General features: G+C 53.2%; 2 protein-coding genes across 2 annotated transcripts; one reads left to right on the forward strand and one right to left on the reverse strand.

Moving 5' to 3' along the window:
* Positions 1–7,499: 7,499 nt before the first annotated feature.
* GIPR (gastric inhibitory polypeptide receptor) lies at positions 7,500–14,459 on the forward strand (the record flags this gene model as incomplete). Its single annotated transcript, XM_081215982.1, has 12 exons — positions 7,500–7,571; positions 7,909–8,008; positions 8,483–8,590; positions 9,089–9,192; positions 9,874–9,977; positions 10,149–10,293; positions 11,056–11,215; positions 11,424–11,484; positions 11,804–11,873; positions 11,997–12,085; positions 12,178–12,316; positions 14,118–14,459. The coding sequence occupies 12 exons, from the start codon at positions 7,500–7,502 to the stop codon at positions 14,457–14,459; spliced, it is 1,494 nt and encodes a 497-aa protein (XP_081072108.1).
* A 3,451-nt stretch (positions 14,460–17,910) lies between these two features.
* SNRPD2 (small nuclear ribonucleoprotein D2 polypeptide) lies at positions 17,911–23,598 on the reverse strand. The gene is made up of 3 exons (XM_081216397.1): positions 23,459–23,598; positions 21,616–21,795; positions 17,911–18,172 (listed from the first exon to the last, which is right to left on the reverse strand). Coding segments are annotated over exons 1-3 (357 nt in total). The 5' UTR covers positions 23,461–23,598; the 3' UTR covers positions 17,911–17,997.
* Between the last annotated feature and the right edge of the window lie 301 nt (positions 23,599–23,899).

Consider the following 23,899-nt stretch of genomic DNA (forward strand, 5'->3'; position numbering starts at 1 on the left):
AGTTTGGCATATTCCTGGGGCAACAAGAAGACCGGTGAGGATGGAGCTGTGGAGGAAGAGGAGAGCAGGAGGTAGATGAGGTCAGGGAGGTAATGGGCCTGCAGATCTTGCAGGACCTCGAAGATTGTGGGCAGATGTTGGCAGTTTGTCACTGTATCCTCCATAAGCCCTAGTGAGGCCACCTATGTAAATCACACATGAGAACAGTGCCTGGCACACAGTAGGCACACATAAAGGACAGCAACCCCTATTCATTTCTCAGTGAAACCTACTATATAAGATCAATAACGGGTTCCAAGTGATGACCAAAATAGACGTGGGCCATTATCCTTCTACGATCACAGCTAACTGTGTTACTGATAGAAACAATGCAGGAACTCAGATTTCCTGCTTCCCAAACTCCCATTTCTCCCACCCTCCACCTCCCTGAACTCCAATTCTAGGAGAGGGGAAATCAGACTCCTACATACAGAACAGTGTGCAGCAGGCTGCAATGTGCTAAGGGCTGTTACCAGTGTCCTCAGAGGCCTGTGGGAGCCCAAAGGAGTTCGGATCCTGAAGGTTCTGTGTGTTGGGGGTGGGAAGTGCAACCAGGTTGTGAATGAAGGAACCACAGGGGGAGGAGTTTAGGCTGGTGGGTTGTTGGGGCAGGTGACACACAAAGATGAGTCAGTCCTTGCTCTGTGTGAGCACGGTGACCTTGGCCCAATAGCTTGGCTTTTCCTTCTCTGCCAAATGGGAGTCATCCCACCACCCACTTCCCAGGGCACAAGAGCAGGTTCAGTGAGCTCATGCCTGTCAACTGCTGCTCAGCAGTGGGTTTTGGGTAAGGCTAATGGAGCTAGTTTTATTACAAGTGCTTTCTCAGGGAGATGTTAAAGTGACAGGAGTGGGGAGGGGGCAGCTTTGCCAGGGAGTGGGAGCAGGGCTCACCATCATGCTTTGTCTTTTCTCTCTGCCTCTATGTTTCCCTCTCTCTCTTCTAGGTTTCCAGCTGCTTTTCTCTCTCATCTCTGTCTCTGTCTCTCTTTATGTCTCTGTCTGGAAATTGGGTCCTTGATGCATCACTTATGAGCTACGTCACCTTGAGCAAGTTACTGCCCCTCTCTGAGCCTCAGTTTCTTCTTCTGGAAAATGGAAATGAAAATGCCTCTGCTACAGGTCTGTCACGAGGATCAAGTGAGATACATATATGTAAAATGCCCAATATATGGTACAATCATTATTATTATTTAGCCTGATTTTGGACTCTGTTTTTTTCTCAGCCTCTTTCTTTTTTTTTTTTTCTTTTTTTTTTTTGCGGTACGCGGGCCTCTCACTGTTGTGGCTTCTCCCATTGCAGAGCACAGGCTCGGGACGCACAGGCTCAGCGGCCGTGGCTCACGGGCCCAGCCGCTCCACAGCATGTGGGATCTTCCCGGACCGGGGCACGAACCTGTGTCCCCTGCATCGGCGGGTGGACTCTCAACAACTGCGCCACCAGGGAAGCCCAGCCTCTTTTTTTTTTTTAACCATGCCGCGTGGCATGCAGGATCTTAGTTCCCCGAACAGGGATTGAACCCATAGTCCCTGCAGTGGAAGTATGGAGTCTTAACCACTGGACTGCCAGGGAAGTCCCTTTCCTCTGTCTTTCTGACTCTTTCTTTCTTTGTGTTTCTCTTTCTACCTCTCCTTCTGTTAGTCTGTCTCCCTAAGTCTATACCTGGGCTGGGAGCTCCATGAGGGCAGGGCAAGGGCTATCCTGGCCATCCAGGCCCCCAGCACCACCAAGCCCAGGGCCTGATACATAACAAGTACCCAATAAAGTAAATTGAATCCAGCTCTGTGCCGAACCTGTGTTGGGTGATGCTGGGGACCCAGTAGTGACTGAGACAGCCCCAGCCCTGCCCTCTCAGAGCTCATGGTCCAGGAGAAGAAATCATTATTTGTTGAGTGACTGAGCTAATTTTGAGGTGGGCTTGGAAGACTTGACCAAAATTGTGTGGAGGTAATTGAGGCAGAAAAAACTGCTGGAACCGAGGTTGGGGGGCTGGAAAGGGTTTGAAGAGTTGGGAAGTGATGGAGAGAAGGCTGGAGAGCTCAGCAAAGGCCTGGACGGCTGTGAGAGGAGCCTGAGCTTTCTCTTGAAGGTACTGGGGAGCCATGGCAGGTTCTGAGCAGGAGAGGGACAGGGACAGGTTTGTGCTTTAGCAGGACCACTCTCACCGCCTGGCTGCTCTGGGGAGGTTGGGGGATGGATGGAAAGGAGAGGGACACGACTGGGGCAGCAGAACAGGGAGAGAAGGGTCCTGGATCAGAGTAGGGGCTGGGAGGAGAGGGAGGATTCTAAAAACCAGGAAAGGGGACTTCTCTGGCGGTCCAGTGGTTAGGACTCCACGCTTTCACTGCTGAGGGCACGGGTTCGATCCCTGGTCGGAGAGCTAAGATCCCACAAGTCGCGTGGTGCAGCCAAAAAATAAAATTAAATAATAAAATTAAATAATATAATATAAAACAAAATAAAATAAGTACAAACGAGGAGGAAAATGCCAGCCTGCTCTCCGTGATGCTAGAAAATGGGCTTGAGGGATGGCCCACCACCACCAGGGGGCAGCCAGGGCTCCAGGTTTGAATGTCTCAGAGGCTCCTCCCAGGGCAGGGAGCACTGCACCTTGATCTGGAGGTGGTGGCAGGTGGGAGCTGTCTTTGGGGCCCCAGCGGAGAGCCCCTCTGCTCTCCTGCCCTCCCATCCTGGCCTCTTGGTTCCCTGGAGCCCTCAGCCCACCAGCAAGAGATTATGTCAACACAGCCCCGCTGCTTCTGCCCAGGACAATATTTGCCCTCAGGATCTGGGAAGGTTGCTATGGAGACTGGGGACGTGCTGCAGGAGGGCGGGGGGCAGTGAGGGGGGAGAGGCAGGGTCAGGGGAATCACCCCCGCTCCTGGAAGAGGGTGAGGGGAACCAGGCCTCACCTCTGTCTCATCTCTATCCGATTGTGTCTTTGAGAGTTTATCCCCGTCCTCATTTATCTGTGTTCCAAGTCACTCTGTCTCTCTGGACCGTTTCTTCATCTTTGTCTCTGATTATCGCTCTGATACCTGTCTCTGGGTCTCTGTCTCTCAGGTCTCCTCTCTCTGAGTCTCTTTCTCTGTCCTTTTACTCTCTCTCTCTCTCTCTCTTTGGGTTCCCATCCCTAGGTTTCTCCACATCTCTGTATCTCTCTTGGTATTATGTCTCTATGTCTCGGTCTCTCTTTGGGTCTTGTCTCTGTCTTTCTGGGTCTCATGTCCTTCTTTGTCTCTGTCTCTCTCTTGAGTCCCATGTTTTTTGTGTTGGTCTCTCTAGGCCCCCATCTCTGGATCTCTGTCTCTGGGTTCCTGTCTTTCTCTGGATCCTGTGTGTGTGTGTCTCTCTCCCTCTCTCTGGGTTTCTGTCTTTCAGACCTTGTCTCTCTGCAGTCCCCAGGGGGCCATCTTGGCCTCCCATTTCTGGCCTCAGTCCCTATGGGGCCCTCCTCTCCCCATCTCTCTCTGCCTCATTTCTCCTGCACCATCTGCCAGCACTCCAGGCCCCTGCCTGCTCCCCACAGGCTCTTCTTGGCCAGGCAGCCCCACGGGGGGAGGCACAGGTCCCCCAGCTTCCTCCCCACCACTGCATCCTGAGGTGGGGGGAGCACTGCCTGGTCAGGCCTGGGGTGGAGGGAACAACAGTCTGGAGACCCGGGACCAGGGGACATGGAGAGAGAAAAACAGACACCCTGAGAGGAGATAGGAAAAGAGGAACGAGAAAGGAGAAAGCTTCAAGACAGGCAAGAAGAGACTGACCTGGAGAGTGGAGTGAGCAAGAGAAATGAGGAGGGGGCGAAAGGAAACCTGGAGGGAAGAGAAAAGACAGTCTAGCTAACAAGAGTGGAAGACAGACAAACTGAGTGCCGGCTTGGAGGAAAGGAGAAAGGAGAGATTCAGACCGAGGAGAGAGAAGATGGCGTGGAGAGAGATGGATGACAGAGAGAGGAGAAGAACAGGGGGAGAGGGCAGGGCTGCTTCTCTGCCTGCAGTTTCCAGAAGCGCTGAGCGTGGGGATGGGGGAGGGCCCCTGTGGTCACCCCTGTGGCCACCCCTGTGGCCCTGGTGCCTCCTCCCCAGACCCTGGGAGACTGTAAAAGCCCTCAGGAGGGCTGAGATGGGCAGGGGTCCAGTCGGTGACCCAGGCATCATCCCTCCTGTCCTTCACGCCCACCCCCCACCCAGTGCCCTGTTCTGCCCTGTGTTTTCCCAGAGGGACTTGACGAGGGAGGGGCGAGGGGCTCTGAGCGCCAGTAGGCTGCTCACCTCCCGGCTCCTGCCTTGGTTATCTCTCCTCAGGGCCCCCGTCTTTCAGGCTCTCTCTCCCTCCACCCCTCCCCATCTCCATCTGCCAATCTGTATCTATTCTCTCTCTGTCTTTCTCCCTCCCTTGGACCCTGCTTTCTCTCCCCTGTTTGGCTCTGTTTCCTCTCACTCTCTCTCTCTCTCTCTCTCTCTCTCTCTCTCTCTCTCTCTCTCTCGGTATTTCTCTCTACTTTTCTGTCCTTTTCTATTTCTTTCTCACTATCTGTCTCTCTTGGTCTCTGTCATCTCTGCCTCTTCCTGTCTCTGCCTTTCTCTGCCTGTCTCTGGTTTTTCTTGGTCCTTGGTTTCTTTTCCTGTCTCTCTCACCACCTCAGTTCCTCTCCCCTGCTTCCCCCTCCCACCCCCAGCCTCTCTCCTCCCACTTTCCAGCCTCCCCCCACCTTCCCGTCCCTAGCAAGTGACCCCCAGGCCCTCTTGAGGCCAAGAAGAGACTCCCTCCCAACCCCAGCCTCTTCCCGAGGTGCCGGGCAATCTCAGACCCCTCCCCTCTCCACTTCAAGAACCGAGCCTTTCCCAGGACCCAGAGGGCGCCAGGAATGTGGGGCAGAGAGCAGGGAGGCCAGCTGGAGGTCAGACAGCCAGGACCCACCCCATGTCAACCCCCCTCCCCCAGACTGGTCTCCTTTTAGCCTCTGGTGCTGGATCTCACGCCACCCTTACTCCCTGCCCCTCCCGGGGCCTCTGGGCCTCAGTTTCTCCTCTGCAAAATGGGCACACTCACCTCTGTCCCATTTATCTCACAGCTCGCCAGGGAGTGTGCCCTCAGGTATGTTACCAGTATGATTAACGTGCAGGAATTGGTGATTTGTATTAAAGGGGGAAGAGAGTGCTGAGAGCCGGGACGCAGTTTCTAAGCCAAATATTCTCCGCATTTCAGAGCAAAGGAAGAGACTGAAAGTGGAGATTGTGAGGGGGCGTGTGATTCAGTGGTGACCGTGACCAGGAGATCACGTGAGGCGATGGGTTCGTGTGTGATCATGGGATGATGATGTGTGATCCTGTGGAAAACTGTGTGACTGTGTGTGACTGTATGTGACTTGTGAGTGCGGGTGAGGCTGTGATGGAGAGTTGTATGTTTGTATGACCTTAGCACTGGGTGTGACTGAGGATGACAGCGTGACAATGTGACACCAGGAGCTCATGAGAGTGTGCCTTAGTGACACTTGGGGAATGTGTGTTGTTGGAATATGACTGTGGACTCTGTAGGTGATTATGTGAAGTGTGTGAGCGTGTTGATGGGTGGAGTTGTGTAACATTGTGTGTTCCCTCCAGGTCGCGTCCTTAAAGGACTGTATGACTGCGTGAGGAGCCACATAACTGTCTGCCTTTAGTTTGTCGACGATCATTCTTTGAGCCTCTGCTCTATGCCCCAACCTGTGCTGAGGGATGCTGGGGACCCAGTGGTGACTGAGATGCCCTGGCCCTGTCCTCATGGGGCACACAGGCCAGTGGGGGGAGACAGTGTCTGTGATGGGACCTAGTGATGGTGTGAATGTGTGTGTGATAGACACTGTATCATTGGGACTGGGGGAAGCTGTGATTGTGTTTCCGTGTGAGCGGAGGAGTCCACGGCCCAGGCGTGTGGCTGTGTCACTGCCAATGACCGTCAGCCTGTCGGGGAGAGACTTTGGGTCTCCGGGTGTGACGCTGGATTGTAGGACTGTGAATGAACACAGGGAACATGTTCTCTGAGGAACAGTATGTGGGATTCTGTGTCACGCCTCCCTGCGGCTGGGTGCATGGGATTGTGTGTGACACTGTGTGTGACTGCGACTCCATGTGCAGTGGCTGAGCGGGATGGGTGGGACAATGTGAGAGGCTGTGCACCCTGGGAGGGGGGTCCTCAGGATGATGACGGTGACGGTTCTCCCACGTGACCCTGAGTGGCTGTGACACTCACACGCAACTGGCCCCTGTGCTGGGTCTCTGCCGGGGAGCTCCCCCTTCCTGTCCCTTGGCCCGCCCTGGCCCCGCCCCCTCCCACCACCCCAGGCTGTCACCTCTTCCAGAGCCGGCGAAGCAGTGGAGGTGGCAGCGTCAGAAGCAAGTGATCGAGAGGAGGGCTGGGGACAGGTGAGGGCTCCCCCCATCCCAGTCTGTTCCCCCTGCCACACGTGCCCCTCAAGTCTCTGGGCCCCTCTTTCTGCATTTCTTAGCCTGTGCCTTTGTCCCTCCGCCTCTCTGTGCCCACAGTCTGTATCCTCCTTCTGTCTGTCTCTCAGCATCTCTGTCTCCACGTCTCACAATCTCTGTTTAGCCTCTAGATAGCTCTGTATCTCTGCCTCTTTCTCCCATTCTCTGTATCTCTCTCCGCGTCTCTATCTCCTCTTTGTCTCCTAGCCCACATTTTTGTCTCTGTCTTCTCCTTTGGGTTTCTGGTCTCCTACTGTGTGTCTCATCCTGTCTGTCTCTGTGTCTCTCAGTCTCTATATTTGTCTCATGCCTCTGTGTCTTTCTGGGGCTCCAACCGAGATCCTCCTTGCTTTCCCCTTTCCCTACATGGTGCCGGGTGTGGGGTGTTGGGGGTTAGACCGATTTCCAGGCATCTGGACCCCTGCAGACCCAAGAGGGTCCGATGCCTCCCTGGTCCCTAGGAGAGGATTGTCCCGCTGACTCTGGGTTTTATCCACAGTAGGGAAAGTTTGTTTGATACGGTCGGGTTCCTATCCGCGATTTGAAAACGCTTTAGGAGAGTGGGAACTTCAAGAGTCGTTTCAAGCTCCGTGCCCTCCTCTCCAAGGCGGTCCCCAGGTTCCCCGGAGTCTCTAGGTCTATACTCCGGGTGACACTGGCGCTTTTGCCCAGCGCGGCTCTAAGGCAACCGCACTCTCAGCAAACACCCCCCTTTTACCGCCGCTGCCCCAGAAACAGCCGGGGGCGGGCCCGGGAATCAGGTGTTGGATCTCGGTCTCCGCCCACTCCTCACCACTCCCCCCACCGCCCCAAATCACCACTCTTGGGGGAGAGGGGCGCTGCCTCCGGGTACCTGAATCCCCTGAATCCCTCTTCGGGGTGGCGCTGGGGCTGGGGGAGAAGGGCGGCGGCTCCTGATTCTGCCCTGGGACCCCCAGAGCCGGCTGCCCTTGCGTGACCGGACCCTTCGCCCCCCATGCCCTGCCTCCCACACGATGTCGAACTGTCCACCCTGGTGGCTGCTACTGCTGCTCTCGCCGTGGGAGCCGCTGCTCCGGAGGGCGGAGGTGAGAATCCGAGGAGCCAAGGAGCTCAAGGCTTGGAGGGATGTCTGGGGCCGGCTTTTAAGGCTTATCCCACTGGGAAGATTGTTTTAAGACCTCCCCGCCTCCTTCCCGTAAATTTCCTGAAGGTTTTCAGTCCCCCACAGCAACTCCCCTGGTGGTTTCTAGGCACCCCTCAAGACTTGGAAGAGGTTTCTAAGCCACCCAAGACTCCTGAGCAAAACAGGACAGCCCCTCCATGTCCCTGTAGGGTGTTTCTGGCCCTCAGAAACCACGCTGCCTGGGAGCAGGGGTCAGCGCGGGGCGGGATTGGGGGGTCCTCCCTTCTCTCTTTTTGTAGGCAGGCTCTGAGGGGCAGACGGCGGGAGAGCTGTACCAGCGTTGGGAACGGTACCGCAGGGAGTGCCAGGCGACACTGGAGGCTGCAGCGCCCCCAGCAGGTGTGACAGGGGTGGAGATCTGGGGGCAAGAGAAGGGCTGGGGCTGAGAGGGGTGGGCTTGAGGCCGGCCTAGGAGTGACCCGCGGGGCCTGAGAGAGAAGTCTATGTTAAATGTGAGTGGCGTGGGAGAGGCCTGAGATGAACCTTGAAAGGGGAGGGGTCTTGGGCGGGGCCTACACTAGGTGGGTGGGACCTAAAGTGGACCTCGAAGAGGGAGTTTGGGGTGGAGCCTAGGAAGGGCCTTGCAGAGTGGGAAGCATCTGCGGCGGGAACTTGCTTGGTGGGAGGAGCCCAGAGCAGGGCTCGGAAGGTGGGCGGGGCCTTGGGGTCTGGTGGGAGGAGCTGTGACGGAGCAGGGACCCGACCACTCTAGGTGGGCGGGGCTGGGGCAGGGCTTGTGTGTGGAAGGCGGAGAAGCATTGGGAGAGAGGTACAGACGGTCCACCCGACATCTGGCCCCCACGCCCACCCCAGGCCTCGCCTGTAACGGGTCCTTTGATATGTACGTCTGCTGGGACCACACTGCACCCAATGCCACTGCCCGTGCGTCCTGCCCCTGGTACCTGCCCTGGAACCGCCACGGTGAGCTGCCTCGTGGACACCGGGCCCTCCCCTGACACAAACAGCTCTCTTCTAAGCCTGGCCCGAGACTGCCCCGCAGCAGTCCTGCTCCTCTTTGGCTGGCTGGGTGTCTCCTTCTGTCTGTCCACCCCTGGCTGGGTCACCACATAATGCCCCTTCTCTGTCTCTGTATCTCTCTGAGGACCACCAGGTCCTTATTTTCTCTCCTTTTCATGAGTCTGTTTCTGCACATCTTGGTCTTCCTTGCCTAACTAGCTGTGTGACCTAGGGTAGTTTATTTAATTTCTTTACGCCTCACTTTCCTCGTTTGTAAAATGATGTTTATGATAGTACCAAGTTCACAGGCTTGTGATGAATATTAAATTAATTGATACGTGTAAAATGCTACATAAGGGTTTAACATCATCATATCACTGGATCTCTCTCTGCCTTCGTCTCACAATTTGTCTTTCTGCCTCCATCTCTGTGCCTCTGATCCCCTCCCTTGTTTCCCCACAGTGGCTGCAGGCTTTGTCCTCCGCCATTGTGGCAGTGATGGCCAATGGGGACCTTGGAGAGACCATTCTCAGTGTGAGAACCCAGAAAAGAATGGGGTTTTTCAGGTAAGAAGAGGTGAGGGATTCAGGGTAGGATGTCCAGACATAGGCAGAAAGCAGCCTCAGACAGAGCCTCAAACCCCTTGTACTGTTCAGGACTCTGGGTTCCAAGTGATAGAAATTCAGCTCCTTGTTTGAAGGAGAAAGAAAAAGAAATATATTGGCTTTTGTGATTGAAAAGTATAAGGCTACAGCTTCAGGCACAGCTGGATCTGGGTGCTAAAATGATGTGGTTGGGAATCTCACCATATTGTTCCTCTGTTTTTCTGTATGATGGTGTCCTCTTTTCTGTGAGGTGGAAAAGGTGGCTCCCACTGGCACCAGGCTCACGTTCCACCTACCAAGCAACAATGTAGGAAGACTGAGCTTTTTTCTCAATAGCTGTAACTTTATGTCCCGGGACTGACTGTCATTGGCCTGATTTGGGTCATATAACTGCCCTCGACTAATCAGTGTGTGTGTGTGTGTGTGGGGGGTGTAGTGTTAGATAGAATGCTTTGATTGGCTGGTCACATGCCCAGACTTGGAGTTGAGGGGCGGAGTGCCCCACTCAGACAATGGTAGGTGGATCCCCAAAAGAACACTGGGGTGTGGGGTAGGAACAAAGAGAAGATATCTCTCCAGCACCTTTATGGACCTAGGGGAAGAACTGAGCTCTATTTCTGTATCCTCTTGCCCCACCCCCAGGACCAAAGGCTGAGCTTGGAGCGGCTGCAGGTTGTGTACACCGTGGGCTACTCCCTGTCCCTTGCCACACTGCTGCTCGCCTTGCTCATCTTGAGTTTCTTCAGGTGGGACCCCCGGCCCTGAGACTGGGCTTCAGTTTTTCCAGTAAGATGGGGTAGTCAGGCTCCACCGGCAACAAGCATTCAATGGTGGTTCTGTGGGAAGGGCTGGGGGGTAGTTTAAGGGACTCTGTGTGGCCAAGGACAGGTCCCCAGACTGCCTTCCAAATCCCCCAGGCGGCTGCGCTGCACTCGTAACTACATCCACATCAACCTGTTCACGTCTTTCATGCTGCGGGCAGCAGCCATCCTCACCCGAGACCGTCTGCTTCCTCCACCTGGCCTCTACCCTGGGGATCAGGCTCCTATCCTGTGGAACCGGGTGAGCACCATCTCTCTCTCTTTCTCAAATTGGGATTCTCTCTCCTCTGGTGAGGCCAGAGGGTTCCCATTCCATTTACTACCTCCTACCCTATCGACAGTTAATCTCTCTTGACCTTTCCAACACAATTGGAGAGGGACCCTCCCAACTCGGCCTCCCCCATCATTGAACTCTCTCACCCCATCACCTCCTCTATTGGAATTTTCCATTCTCGTTCTCTCAGTATCTCACCCATCCTTGGACTTTCGCACCAATGAGAGAATCCCTTGCTAGAGGTGAGACGGTGGCAGGATGGGAGAAACTAACTAGTGGGGGGGATTTGGTAAATACCAATTTGTTCCTGGGAGACAAGGTGGGAGAGACTAAAGTCTAGGGACAGCGGGGAGAAAACCTATTAAGTTGGGCCATACCAATTGTTAAAACGCCAAGGGGTGGGAGAGTCCATATGCTGGTGGGACATGAGAGAAACCTTTTGAGAGGTGGAGTAGTTGAGTGGAATTCTTAGAAGGAGATGGGGTGGGAGAGGCCATATTTGGGGGGGATCTGGGGGGAACTCTGATAGCAAGATGTAAGATACCACTTGTTAAAGAGGTTAGAGTGGGAGAGTTCATACAGGGAAAGAGAATAGGGCGAGAGAAACCAATTCTATATCATCCTTTGGTGATATAGAATGAGAGAAGAATATTTGATGTCAAGAGACGACAAGAGATGGGGGTGGAGGGGGCCCTGACTGCCCCCTCCTCTTGTCTGGCCACCCCCTAGGCCCTAGCTGCCTGTCGCACGGCCCAGATCTTGACCCAATACTGCGTGGGTGCCAACTACACGTGGCTGCTGGTGGAGGGCATCTACCTGCACAGCCTCCTGGTGCTTGTGGGAGGCTCCGAGGAGGGCCACTTCCGCTGCTACATGCTCCTCGGCTGGGGTGAGCCCCGACCCTGTCCCCTGCCCAGCCCAGCGCACCTCCCCTCCCCCCAGCTACCCTGCTGGTCTACCTCAGGGGGTCTCCTCTCCTCTCTAGGCTTCTGCCTCCCCTTCCCGGCGGGGGAATTCCTCGGGTCTTGGGCCTGGCGGGGCCCATGCGCGCTCTGACAGCTGCGGCGGGGTGGGGGGCGGGGGTTGGGTCTGCACAGGGGCCCCCGCGCTTTTCGTCATTCCTTGGGTGATCGTCAGGTACCTGTACGAGAACACGCAGTGAGTCGCGGGTCTGGGGCGGGGCTTGGGAGGTGGGCGGAGCTTTGAGGGACGCGGGAGGGGTGCGATGGAAACGTGGGGAGTTTCTAATTGCACCTAGGGACCTGGGTGGGTTCTAGAGGAACAGGTCGCTTATAAAGTTGGGTTCCAGGACTACGAGAAGGGGAGGGGTGAGGGCTGGGCCTAAATAGTAGCGGGCGGGGCTTTAAGGAAATGTGGGTGTGGCGTTAAGGAAGGTGGGCGGGGCCTGCGGAGTTTAAGTGCTTAATTCGGCGAGCCTAAGGTTTTCTGTCCCTTAGCTCTGCTCCCCCTCCTCTAGGTGCTGGGAGCGGAACGACATCAAGGGCATTTGGTGGATTATAAGGACCCCTATCCTGCTAACCATCTTGGTACGGCCGGCCCCACCTCTTTCAGGCTGGTCTTAGGGATTTCCTATCCTGGGAAGCCGGGAAGGTGGGGGGTAGGGCTGAGAGGGGGGAACTGGCTCAGTCTCTCTCTCTCTCCCCCCGCAGATTAATTTTCTCATCTTTATCCGCATCCTTGGCATCCTCGCGTCAAAGCTGAGGACGCAACAGATGCGCTGCCCAGACTACCGACTGAGGTGAAGGAGGGCGGTGGGGACGGAGGGGAAGGTGGCTGGGTGCAAGATGGTGGACCCGGGGCCGCGGGACCACTGCCACCCTCTACCCCCAGGCTGGCTCGCTCCACGCTGACGCTGGTGCCCCTGCTGGGCGTCCACGAGGTGGTGTTTGCTCCCGTGACTGAGGAACAGGCCCGGGGTGCCCTGCGCTTGGCCAAGCTCAGCTTTGAGATCTTCCTCAGTTCTTTCCAGGTGCTTAAGCAGGGTGCAGGAGCTACACCCTTTGACTTGGTGTCCTCCTACTCAGAGGGGCATGAGGGTTACAATCATCCTCTGGCGCAGCCACAGAATGGGGTGTGCAGATGGGATTTTGTTCATTCATTCTACACAAAATACTGAGCTAGTGCCGTCCCCGGGATGGGGAAGAAGCAGAGAGGAGACAGGAGACCAGGCAGCCCCAGCAGTACTGCCTCCTGGTTAAGATAGAGGGCTTTGAGGCCAGCCAGGGCTGGGGCCAAATTTGGGTTGTCACTCCCAGCTCTGTGGCCTTCACCTCAGGGCCAGGGCAAGGGTGAGGCATCTGAAGTACCTAAAGCGCAAATTTTAAGGAAGTGCTCCCTGAAGTTGAAGGCCCACCCTGCCCATGCTTGCCCTACCCTAGCCTCCACCCTGCTTTTTACCTTGTTGGGCCTCAGTTTTCTCATCTCTAAAGTGGGGACAATACTTGTCTCACTTCATAAAGCTGTTCATTCATACATTCAGCAAAACTTTATTGAACACTTACTATGTACCAAGCACTCTTCCAGGCTTACTATGGGGATACAGCAAAGAACCAAATGGTGCCTGCCCTCTAGTGGGAGAGACAGATGCTAAAGATGCTATATAAGTAAAATATACAGAATGTCAGATGGTGAGACGTGCCTAAAGGAGGGGGGAAAGAAAGCAAGAAAACAGAGATGAGGAGCCAACAAAGAAGGATGGGATTATAGACAGGGGATCAGGGAAGGCCTCGCTGAAAAGACACTGGAGCAGAGACCCAAAGATGAGGGAACAAGCCAGGAAGATATTTGGGAAAAATGTTCCAGAAAGAGAAATGCGAAGTGCAAGATCTCTGAGGTGGGAGAGAGTACCCGTCATGATGGAAGAAGGTCAGCATGCCTCAGCAGGGGGAGCCAGCGAGAGCAAGCGGGGGATAGGACAGAGGTGAGATACCTGGGCAGATCCTTGAGCCACGCGAGGACTTTGGCTTTTCCTCTGAGTGAGGTGGGAGCCAGAAGAGCAGAGGGACGTGATCAGAGTTAGATATTAAAAGGATAGTGGAAAGTGATAAGAAATATCTTAATAATTACACATAAAATAATTGTCTTTCATTAATATATCAATTACTTTCTTAATTATAAACATACTTTATATTTATTTAAATTTATATGTAAAATATGTATAAATTTATATAAATATAAAACTAATTCTTTATTAAAGTTTATAAATAGGGAATTCCCTGGCGGTCCAGTGGTTAGGACTCCGTGCCTTCACTGACGAGGGCCTGGGTTCGATCCCTGGTTGGGGAACTAAGATCCCGCAAGCCGCATAGTGTGGCTAAATAAATAAATAAATAAATAAAATCATGTAGTAAGTTATGATAAAATTCAGAAAAAGGTTTAACTATGTGTCACGCACTAGAGCTTCCTGCATATTAATAATACCTCAATTCTCACGACCACCACTGTATTATTACTCCATTTTCCAGATGAAGAAACTGAGTCACAGAGGGGTTAAGCAGCTTACCCAGGTGGGGAAGAAAGTGGGGAAGCGGTGATCACATCCAAGCAGGCTACCTCCGGGGTCACTTGTTCTTAACCTCCAGCCCCGATTGCTCAGCAAAGTGGCGAGGGCAAGGCGGGATTCGGGAGCCAGGGAGAAGGTGACTGCAATAGTGTAGGACCAGGGTGGCGGCAGGCGAGGTGGTTTGGGGCCTGGAAGGGGTCAGAGCTCATTCAGGGGTGTTTATAACCCTGCCCCTGCCCCCAATTTAACCCCGCACCTCCTCTGGCAGGGCTTTCTGGTCAGCGTCCTCTACTGCTTCATCAACAAGGAGGTAGGGAGAGCCCCGGCCCGCCGCCCACGCCCTCTGCCGGCCGCGCAGGGAATGGCGCGCCCCGCGCCGCCTCTGATCGCTGTCCTGTTGCAGGTGCAGTCGGAGATCCAGCGGGGCTGGCACCGCTGCCGCCTGCGCCACAGACTCGGCGAAGAACCGTGCCAACCCCCCGAGCGCGCCTTCCAGACCCTGCCCTCGGGTTCCGGCCCCGGCCAGGTCGCCGCCGGCCGCGCTCTGTGCTCGAGGACACTCCCAGGTCCTGGGGGTGAGGCCAGCCATGTCTTAGAAAGTTACTGCTAGGCAGCGGGATTCTTGGGTCCATTCAGTTAGCACGTATTTATTGAGCGCTTGCTGTGTACCAGGCCTGGTGTGGAGAGCGCTGGGGAAATGGGGCGGCGCGGGGGCGGGGGGGCGGAGGGGAAGGAAACAGAAGACAAGGTCCCTGTTCTCCTAGAGATCACAACTGCGTGGGGGAAACAGACCGTGAGGATAAACCAAGTTACATATACGCTGTGGAACGGCTTATAAAGAAAAGTTAGAAGGGGGCCTAGTGTGATCTGGGGCATCTCTGAGGAAGTGACATTTAAGCCATGCCTGAAAGAGGTGAAGGAGACACCTTTGGAAAGAATTGGCGGCGAGATTCTAGGCAGAAGGAAACGCATCTGCAAAGGCCCTGGGGCGGGAAGGAGCTTGGCGGTGTCTGAGGAACAGAGGCGGCCTGCGTGTCTGGAGTGGGGTGAGTCAGAGCCAACAGATGGAGAGAGAAGTGGGCGGGGGCGGAAGAGTGGGAATTTTATTTCAGGTGCACTGAAGATTCTTTGGAGCGGCTTCTAATGGAGTGGGCTAAGTTTTTTAACCAGATCTGTCTGCCTTCTGGGGCAACAGATTATTAGGGGCAAGGGTGGCAGCTGGGAGCCCAGGGAGGAGGCTGATGCAGGTGGGAGGTGATGTTGGCTGGACCAGGGTGGTGGCCACAAAGGGTGTGAAACAGTTAAGATTCTAGAGCTGTTTTAAAGGTAGAACTGAGAGGATTTGCCAAGGAAGGAGAGAAGCCAGGGAAGACTTCTCGTTTGGGGCTGGAGAGAGGAAGAGGGAGATGGGGTTCAGGGTGGGGAGAACCAACAGTGCTCTTTGGACATGTTAAGCTGGCAATAAGGGTCTGGAGCTCACAGGAGAGGTCAGAGACAGAAATGTGAGTGGCACTGGGGTCCAGAGAGGAGGATTCTGTGTGTAGATATCAACATGGGCAATTCAGGGCAGGTGTCAGAGCTGAAACCTACATCCAGGGAGGCCAAGATCACTGCTAGCTGGAGAGTGTGGACACACATGCATACCCTTCTTGGTGGCTCCTGGGAACTAGAATTAGGAGGAAAGCCAGCAGTCTCACTGTGGCTGGACCACCTGTACACATGCAAGACCCTCACTCCTAAATCCCTCCCCCACATAGACACACACTTAGATTCAGTTAGTACCTGGGTGTTGTCCATTCTTTTTCTTGGGGTCCCCAGCTCCCTGGACAGATATGGCCCATAGTCGCTGAACTCAGAGTCCTTTCAAGCATGTGGTCCTGCTGGGCCCCTCTTGTGGGTTCTGGGAAGGTGGGGGCCCTTGTAAATAAAGCATGAGAAACAGTTGTTTTTTGTGGGGATGGGGAGTGGGAAAATCTTCTTGGCCAGGCCATAAGGGAAATGACAGAGGCGGGCTGTGTGGCCGGATGCCGGTGGTGGCCTTGCACCCTCTGGAGAGCAGTACTGCTCAACTTCAGCCACGTGTTGCCAAGAGACCATGGACACCATGCTGCCACCGTCCTCCATGCCTAAGAGAACGTTCCCAGCTGGGAACGTTCATGTCATCTCCTGTTACTTAAACTATTTACAATGTGTACGATTAAAAATTGTGTGTGTGCCAAACATTTTCTGAGAGCTGCTTCTCCAGAAAGGTAGTGTAGGAATAATAAAGCTCCAGGAACCAGCCTAGTTCAAATCTTAGTTTTTGGCTACTGATTAGCTGTGTGACTTGGGGAAAATTCCTAACCTCTCTGTGCCTAAGTTTCACTTCTGGAAAATGGGAATGGGAATAATGATGGTACCAACATCCTAGGGTTGCCTGAGATTCCAATGAGTAACTCTTAGGATACTGCCTGGTGCATGGAGCACACTTGGCCCATTTGCCTAGCGCTTTTCCTGCAACCTGTTTTCACTTTCACTCACCATTAACGGAAGAGGGGATTAGAGATCATTTGGGCAGTGGGTTGGGTAAAGAGATGAGGAAATTCAGATTGATGCCAGGCAGGTGTGTCCTAGGCTAGAATCTTTGCTGCCAGCCTGCAAGGCAGGGAAAGGAATTCCTATTTCCTGAGAACAGGAGGGATGTGGGGCAGGGATTCGAACTGTGACCCTGGGGCTTGTGCTGTCCCAGCTCCTGCACAAGAACCAAATCCTGGGGGTAAGTTTCCTGCGGCAGCATCATCCTCCACACTGTTATGGCTCCATCCTGCTCCCCGACCATCATGAGGGCCTGGCTCCCTGGGTTTTAACTTGGCTCCATTGTTTCCTGAGCGATCCTGGGCAAGTCGCTTACCTTCTCTGGGCCTCAGCTGTCTCACCTGTAAAATGGGGTGCCTCTAGCATCTACCCCCCAGATGGTTGTTCAAATTAGATGTGAACCACTCAGTAAACATGAGCCTTTATAACCTCACAGCCATTGCCTTGCATGTGTCAGGCCTTCTCCTGCTGCAGGGTCCTCAGCTCTGTCGCTAATGGGATCATGGCTGCACCTTCCACAGCTCAGTGTGTCAGACAACTCATTCGACCCTGACCTCAGATTTGCGAACTGCACCAGGCTGGCACTTGGCCCTATCTGGAGAACACAGATAGAGATGCAGAGACAGAACAGAGAGAGAGCTGGGGGGCGGGGGGGAGCATGATGTGTGTGCGTCAGAGCAAGACAGGGATTTCTCTTAATCCACCCACAATAAGTAAGGTCCTCCTTTCCCACCTCTATCTCCCTACATTTGTCAGAGGATATCTCTCAAGGGTAGTTAAGCTGTGATTTGAGGGCAGCAGAGTTCAGGAGTTAAGCCACAGGCTCAGGAGCAGGGCGGGTTTGAATGGCGGCATCACCACTTCCTGGCTGGATACCCCTGGGGAGGCGCCATCACCTCTTTGTGCCCCAGTCCCCGCCTCTGGAATTGGAAGTAATGAATCACAGTGCCTGCTCAGAGTCGTTAGGAAGTCTGAACAGCACAGAGCGTAGGGCCTGGCAACCGCACAGGTCAGGTGTCAGCTACAAATGCTGTTGGTATTGAGTACTAACTGCTTTAACTGCAGCTCTTTCTCCTGTCAGTGAGGGCAGCTTGGGGGCTCTTCTGGGCATGGCTGTGTCCCCAGCATTGCAACATAGGACTGGGCACAGAGGAGGCACTTGGGGGACTGTCTGACTGAACAAATGGAAAAATAAAAAAGACTGAAAGAAATTTTGAGTGAGACCGACTTACTGAGAGGTGGGGAGAAGGAAAAGAAAGAGAAAATGAAGAGAAGGTAGAACAAATTAAAGCACAAAAAGGCAGCAAAAGCTCCCTCTGCCCAACCAATTCACTTCACAGAAGGGGAAAGTCAGGCCTGGAAGGGGCACAGACCAGGCCTCTTCACCTGCTCAGAGAGGTCCCAATCCCCGTGCTTGGCCCCATGCCTGGCTGCCCCCCTCCTGGGTCTGCCCCACTCTCTAGGCCCTGTGAACAGACAGAGGCCACTAGAAAAAACACACGACTTTATTCCCAGCACAAAGGACAGGTCTTCGCAAAACGAGGGGGCAAGTTCTGACGGCAGGGAGGAGGCCCCTACTTGCCGGCGATAAGCGGGTTCCGCAGGACCACAATGACCGAGTCCCCGCGCAGGAACATTTTTGAGATGTAGCGGTCCTTGTTGACTGGCTTGGACTTCTTCTTGCCCTTGCCACTCTTGGGGACTTCGGTCCACATCTCCTTCACGTTCTCCAGCACCATGTTGCAGTGCCTGGTGGGCAGAGGGAGGCATCAGGAATGAGAGGGAGCCTCCTGACCCCCTCCTCTGTGCAGCACTGCCTCTTCCTCCATCAGCGTGGCCTGGGGGAAGGTGCAGGCCCGGGACCAGCATGGCCGGGGCTCCAAGGCCACCTCTGCAAGTCCTCAGCCTGAAGCTTGGGCAAAGGACTTCACTCCTCTGTGCCTCAGTTTCCTCCTCTCTATAATGGAGACATTCATGGTGCCTACCTCCTAGGGCTGTTGTGAAGATTAAATGAATCAATACAGTATTATTGTTAAGTACTCAGAACAGGGCCTGGCACAGGATAAAGGCAAATGAAATGGTGCTGCTTGTGCTTTTTTTTTTTTTTTTTTGTGTGTGTGTGTTATGCGGGCCTCTCACTGTTGTGGCCTCTCCCCTTGCGGAGCGCAGGCTCCGGACGCACAGGCTCAGCGGCCATGGCTCACGGGCCCAGCCGCTCCGCGGCATGTGGGATCCTCCCGGACCGGGGCACGAACCCGTGTCCCCTGCATCTGCAGGCGGACTCTCAACCACTGCGCCACCAGGGAAGCCCCTGCTTGTGCTTTTTAACTCCGAGTACTTCTGGTGGCATAAGCAAAGGTACAACTTCTCTTTGGAGAACCAGAGGTCCCTGGGGCCTGAGGCCGGTACGTGACGCCTCCACTCCAGTCCTCCTGCTTTTTGTCCCTGTCCTCAGGGTGCTGGGTAGGCACGTGTGACGACAGTATGGATTAGCTCAGTCAACAAACGCTTGCAATGAATACAGCAATGAATAAAAGAGATAATATCCCTGCCCTCATGGGGTCTGCAGTCTAGTGAGGGGAGAACACTAAACAAGGACACCTGTAATCTACTGTCAGGTGGTAGCAAGTGCTATGAAGAAAAATTAAAGCAAGGTAAAGGGATAGGAGGATACAGGGCAATACTACCAAGCATAAGAAAGACGACGGGGCTTCCCTGGTGGCGCAGTGGTTAAGAATCCGCCTGCCGATGCAGGGGACACGGGTTCGAGCCATGGTCCGGCAAGATCCCACATGTCGTGAAGCAACTAAGCCTGGGCGCCACAACTACTGAAGCCTCCGCGCCTAGAGCCCATGCTCCGCAACAAGAGAAGGCACTGCAGTGAGAAGCCCATGCAGCGCAACGTAGAGTAGCAACGAAGACCCAACGCAGCCCAAAATAATAAATAAATAAAATAAGTAAATTTGTAAAAAAAACAAGAAAGTCGAGGAAGCTCGTGAGGAGCACATGAGGAAGCTCTGTGCCTTGCTGTGCAGTAACCTCCAGGAGATACTGCTGAGTGAAAAAGGCAAGGGAGGGAACAGGATGCATGGAAAGCAATCTTCTGTAGGAAAAAAGTGGGTAGGAAAAACATACATTCCACCACCTGGTTGTGCAATACTAAATCCTTGAAATACACCTAAAGACTGGTGGCAGTGGGGTGACCTACGTAGACTGGAGACAAACCAGATGGAAACCTTTCATTGGACTGTTATTACTGTTTTGGAAATCATGTGAATATATTACCAATTAAAAAAAGGAAGTAGCATACCAATATGGGAACATTTCCAAGGTATATTGTTAAGTGAAAAAACCAAGGTCTAAAACGGTGTGGCATGCCATTAGTAGTGACTTAGAAATAAATAAAAAGCACCCTCCTGTATCTACATGTATGATGTTCTGTGCAAGTAATCCTCCTGGAGGAGACCTGAGAAATTAGCCATGATGGGGTCCCTGGGGAGGGCAACCGGGGCATGGAGAGGGAAGACCTGCTCTTCACTGGGTGCCTTTTGTATTTTTCAAATTTTGCATCCATCGCTCACTCAAGAAAGTAACATAATTAAGTAAATAAAGTGGTTAAGAATCCTTAGCTAACTTGCAGTGATGTCCTCAGACCACTGATCTGTGTGAAAAAACAAGATGCAACAGAGCACACGGATGATTCTATCTTAAAAACAATATTATGACAGATCAATTATGCCTCTATAAAGCTGTTAACTACCACCACAAGGGAGTCTCTGGGTGAATCAAACATGGCAGGACACATACTAGGGTGGTAGGCTGGGTGGGGAGAGGAATGAGAGGATGATATGGGGGCAGAGGAGGAAGCTAGGGGAAAAGGAAAGAGTCAACTTAAAAAAAAATCATATATATATATATATATATATATATATATCCACCAGCTATTGAGCACTTACCATACAGGCACTCACCAGGCCCCTTTAAGCACTTTCTAAGCATTAACCCGTCAATCCTCCCTGCATCTCACCCCCAGGAGGTAATCACTGACTGGCTTACTAGTTCTCTCCAGCTTCTAGAGCAGGAAACTGAGCATAGTGGGATGAAGTGACTCACCCAAGGTCACAGAGTCTGGAAGTGGCAGAGCCTGTGTTCGAATCCAGACCTATCTGCCTCCTGTACCCGGCACTTCCTGTTGTTCTCATTCTCATTTTACTCAAGGGGAAACTAAGGCTGAGCGAAAGACTTGTTCATGGTCACATAAAAGCTAGTGGCAAAAGCAGTCCAGGAGTAAGTTTCATCACACCACTGTGAGGAAAGCACTTCCCAAATGCTAACTAAAGGCTGCAGGTCGTATGTTTACTGAGCATTTATGATGTGTTAGGTACTGAGCCACGTGCTCTTCATACATAGTATCATTTAAGCCTCCCAACTGTTCTGAGGGGTATTATTATGATGCATATTTCACAGATAAGGAAACTGAGGCCCAGAGAAGAAAAATCATTTGCTGCTCCCTATGGCTGAAACACTCAGACCCTCGCTTGCACCTTCATTTTATTCGTTTCTGTCCACCGCTGCCTCTTCCTTTGAGGCCTCCCATATTATCTACCTAAGACAGCACCCGCTTCCCGGCACTTCACACTCTTACCTGGCTTTACTTTTCTGCACAGAACTTATCAGCACTTGTCTTTATGACATTATTTCTGTGTTTGCTGTCGGCTTCCCTGCCTACAGCATAAGCTCCCCGAGTATAGGAACCATGTTTGCTTCCATCATTGCTGTATCTCTGGAGCCTAAAACAGTACCTGACCCAGGTGGACGCTCTCATTATGCAATAACTGCAAAAAAACTGATTAAGAGCTGTGTGCCAAACGCTCGACTTCTAATGACTTACTACGCTTCACATATATTAAGTGATTGAATCTTTGCAACCACCATGATTACTGCCACTGTACGAGCGAGATAAAGTCACTTGCCAAAGGTCACATGGCTGTTAAGAGGCAGAGCTGGGACACGAATCCAGGAAGACTGGCTCCCAAGTACATGACCATAACCACTGTGCTTCACAGCTGGAGGGACAACGACAGACCACCACATCTTGAGGTCCTGAGATGCTTCTGCCCTGGGCTTCGGACTGGAGCTGGGACTGCTTCTCCAGGCCTGGAAAGAACACCTCCCCAGACCCAGGCGCTTACCTGTCGAAGGCCTTCACACGGCCCAGGAGCTTCTTGTTGTTGCGGCAGTTGATAAGCACTTGGGTGTTGTTCTTGACCGACTGGGTGAGCACGGAGAGTGGCCCTGTGTTAAACTCCTCCTCCTCCCGCTTCTGCAGCTCCTCCGGGGTCATCTCACTCTTGGGCTTGTTGAGGAGGCTCCTAAGTGGGCAAGTATGGAACCCATAGGTGAGAGGGCCCAGAGCCGGAGCCTGGGTGGTCATGGCCTCTGGCTCGGTGTCTCCCTCACATACCCACCCTCCTGCTCAGTCCTCTCTCAGCATCACCACTTGGATGCTTAATAGACATTTCCACCCTTCACGTCCTAGGCTGAACTCCAGATCCCCCAATACCCCCAACTTCTACTATACTATCCACAGCCTTCCTCATCTCCATCAATGGCAACTCCATTCTTCTAGTTCTTTAAGCAAAAACCCTTAATGTCAACTTGACTCTTCTTTTCTTCTCCCACGTCCTATATTCAATCTGTCAGCAAATCCTCTCATCTGCCGCTAAAATATATCGGAATCTGTCCATTTCTTACCATGGCTTAAACCTCCATCATCTCTCTCCTACTGGTCTCGCTGCCTCCATCCACGCTCCCCAACAGTTTGCTCTCCACAAAGCAGTCTCGGGGATGGTGCCAAGACTCAAGTCATATATCACCTCACTCTTCAAAACCCTCTCATGGGCTTTCCCTGGTGGCGCAGTGGTTAAGAATTGCCTGCCAATGCAGGGGACACGGGTTCGAGCCCTGGTCTGGGAAGATCCCACATGCAGTGGAACTAAGCCCGTGCGCCACAACTACTGAGCCTGAGCTCTAGAGCCCACGAGCCACAACTACTGAAGCTCGCGCGCCTAGAGCCCGTGCTCCGCAACAAGAGAAGCCACCGCAATGAGAAGCCCACACACCACAACGAAGAGTAGCCCTCGCTCGCCACAACTAGAGAAAAACCCGCGCGCAGCAACGAAGACCCAACGCAGCCAAAAATAAATAAATTTATATAAAAAAATAGATATTAGGCAAACTTTCTTATTGGGTCCCTGCATTTGCTTCTCCCTCTGCCTGGATACCTCCCCAGATATCTCTGTGGTTCACTCTCTCACTTTCTTCAGGTTTTTGCTCAAGTGTTGCCTCCTTTATGTGTCCTGTCTCTCAAAAGTGGCGTTCCACATTGTTTCACCCTGCTCTACTGTTTCTTTATTCATAGTCCCGGTCACCTAACACACCACATACTTTACCTGTTTATTACCATTACGTTTACTGCCTGCCTCTTCCCATCCCATAAGATGCAGAAGGGGATTTTCTTCCTTGGGGGAGTGGGGTAATTTACTGATAGAGCCTATGTGTCTAAAGCAGCCTGATATAGGAGCACTCAATAAATAATTGTTGAATGAATACGTAAGGAAAATCATTCCCGTAACTCGTTATCCGTAAAAATCGAGAATGTAGTTAGAAAGCCAACCGTCTCCAGCTCAAATTATCCGTACAAGCCCCTTCTCTAACATCGTTTTTCCTACAAGTCCGTACTCCCCTCTTCCAGGTTCTTTATTCGTAAAAGCGCTTCCCCTTAAAATTCATTTCAGTAAGATTCATTATTTGGGAAAGCCCAGCCCGTTATCAGATAAAGCTGTCCCTCCTCCCGAAGTGAGAATCCCTCAAAGGCCCCACGTCCGTTCTCAAACCCATCAGTAGAAAAGTACGCCACTTTACCCCTAAAATGTTTGCCTCCGCCCCCGGCTCTGCCCATCCCCTTCCACCGGTAAGTGGCCAAACTTACACCCTCAACCCCACTCCCGCCACCTAAGCCTAGCCCGGCCTCACATGTTGGCGATGGTGGTGGCCACACTCTCGAGTCGCTACCGTCTCCTCCGCGTTGCTTCAGCCTTCCTCAGAGAGCGCGACACAGAGGCGGGACTTCCGCTTCCTGCGGCCCTCTTCCGTGGGCGCCTGCGCAAACCCAACCAGCGCATGGGGGCGTGGCCAGTTGCCATAGCGATTTCCACCAGCCCTTCGTAGCTGTGGGATAAAAGCTTCACATGGTGATTCCAGGCCATTCAGGACAGTACGGGGCGGATGTTCACGACAGTGGAGAGGAAAAGAAAGCGGGGCTGATTCAAACCATTTTGAATCAACCGCACAGGTTGAAGGAAGGAAAGGACAAGCTATTTCCACATGCCCGCCCGCCCTGCCTTTGGGGGAGCGGCCTCCGCGAAGCCAATCCGCTCCTCGCTTCCGGGATGGACACCTCCCCTTTTCCTTCGG

This window comes from Mesoplodon bidens (genome assembly GCF_964165515.1).
Source record: "Mesoplodon bidens genome assembly, chromosome: 18".
Classification (NCBI taxonomy): Eukaryota; Metazoa; Chordata; class Mammalia; order Artiodactyla; family Ziphiidae; genus Mesoplodon; species Mesoplodon bidens.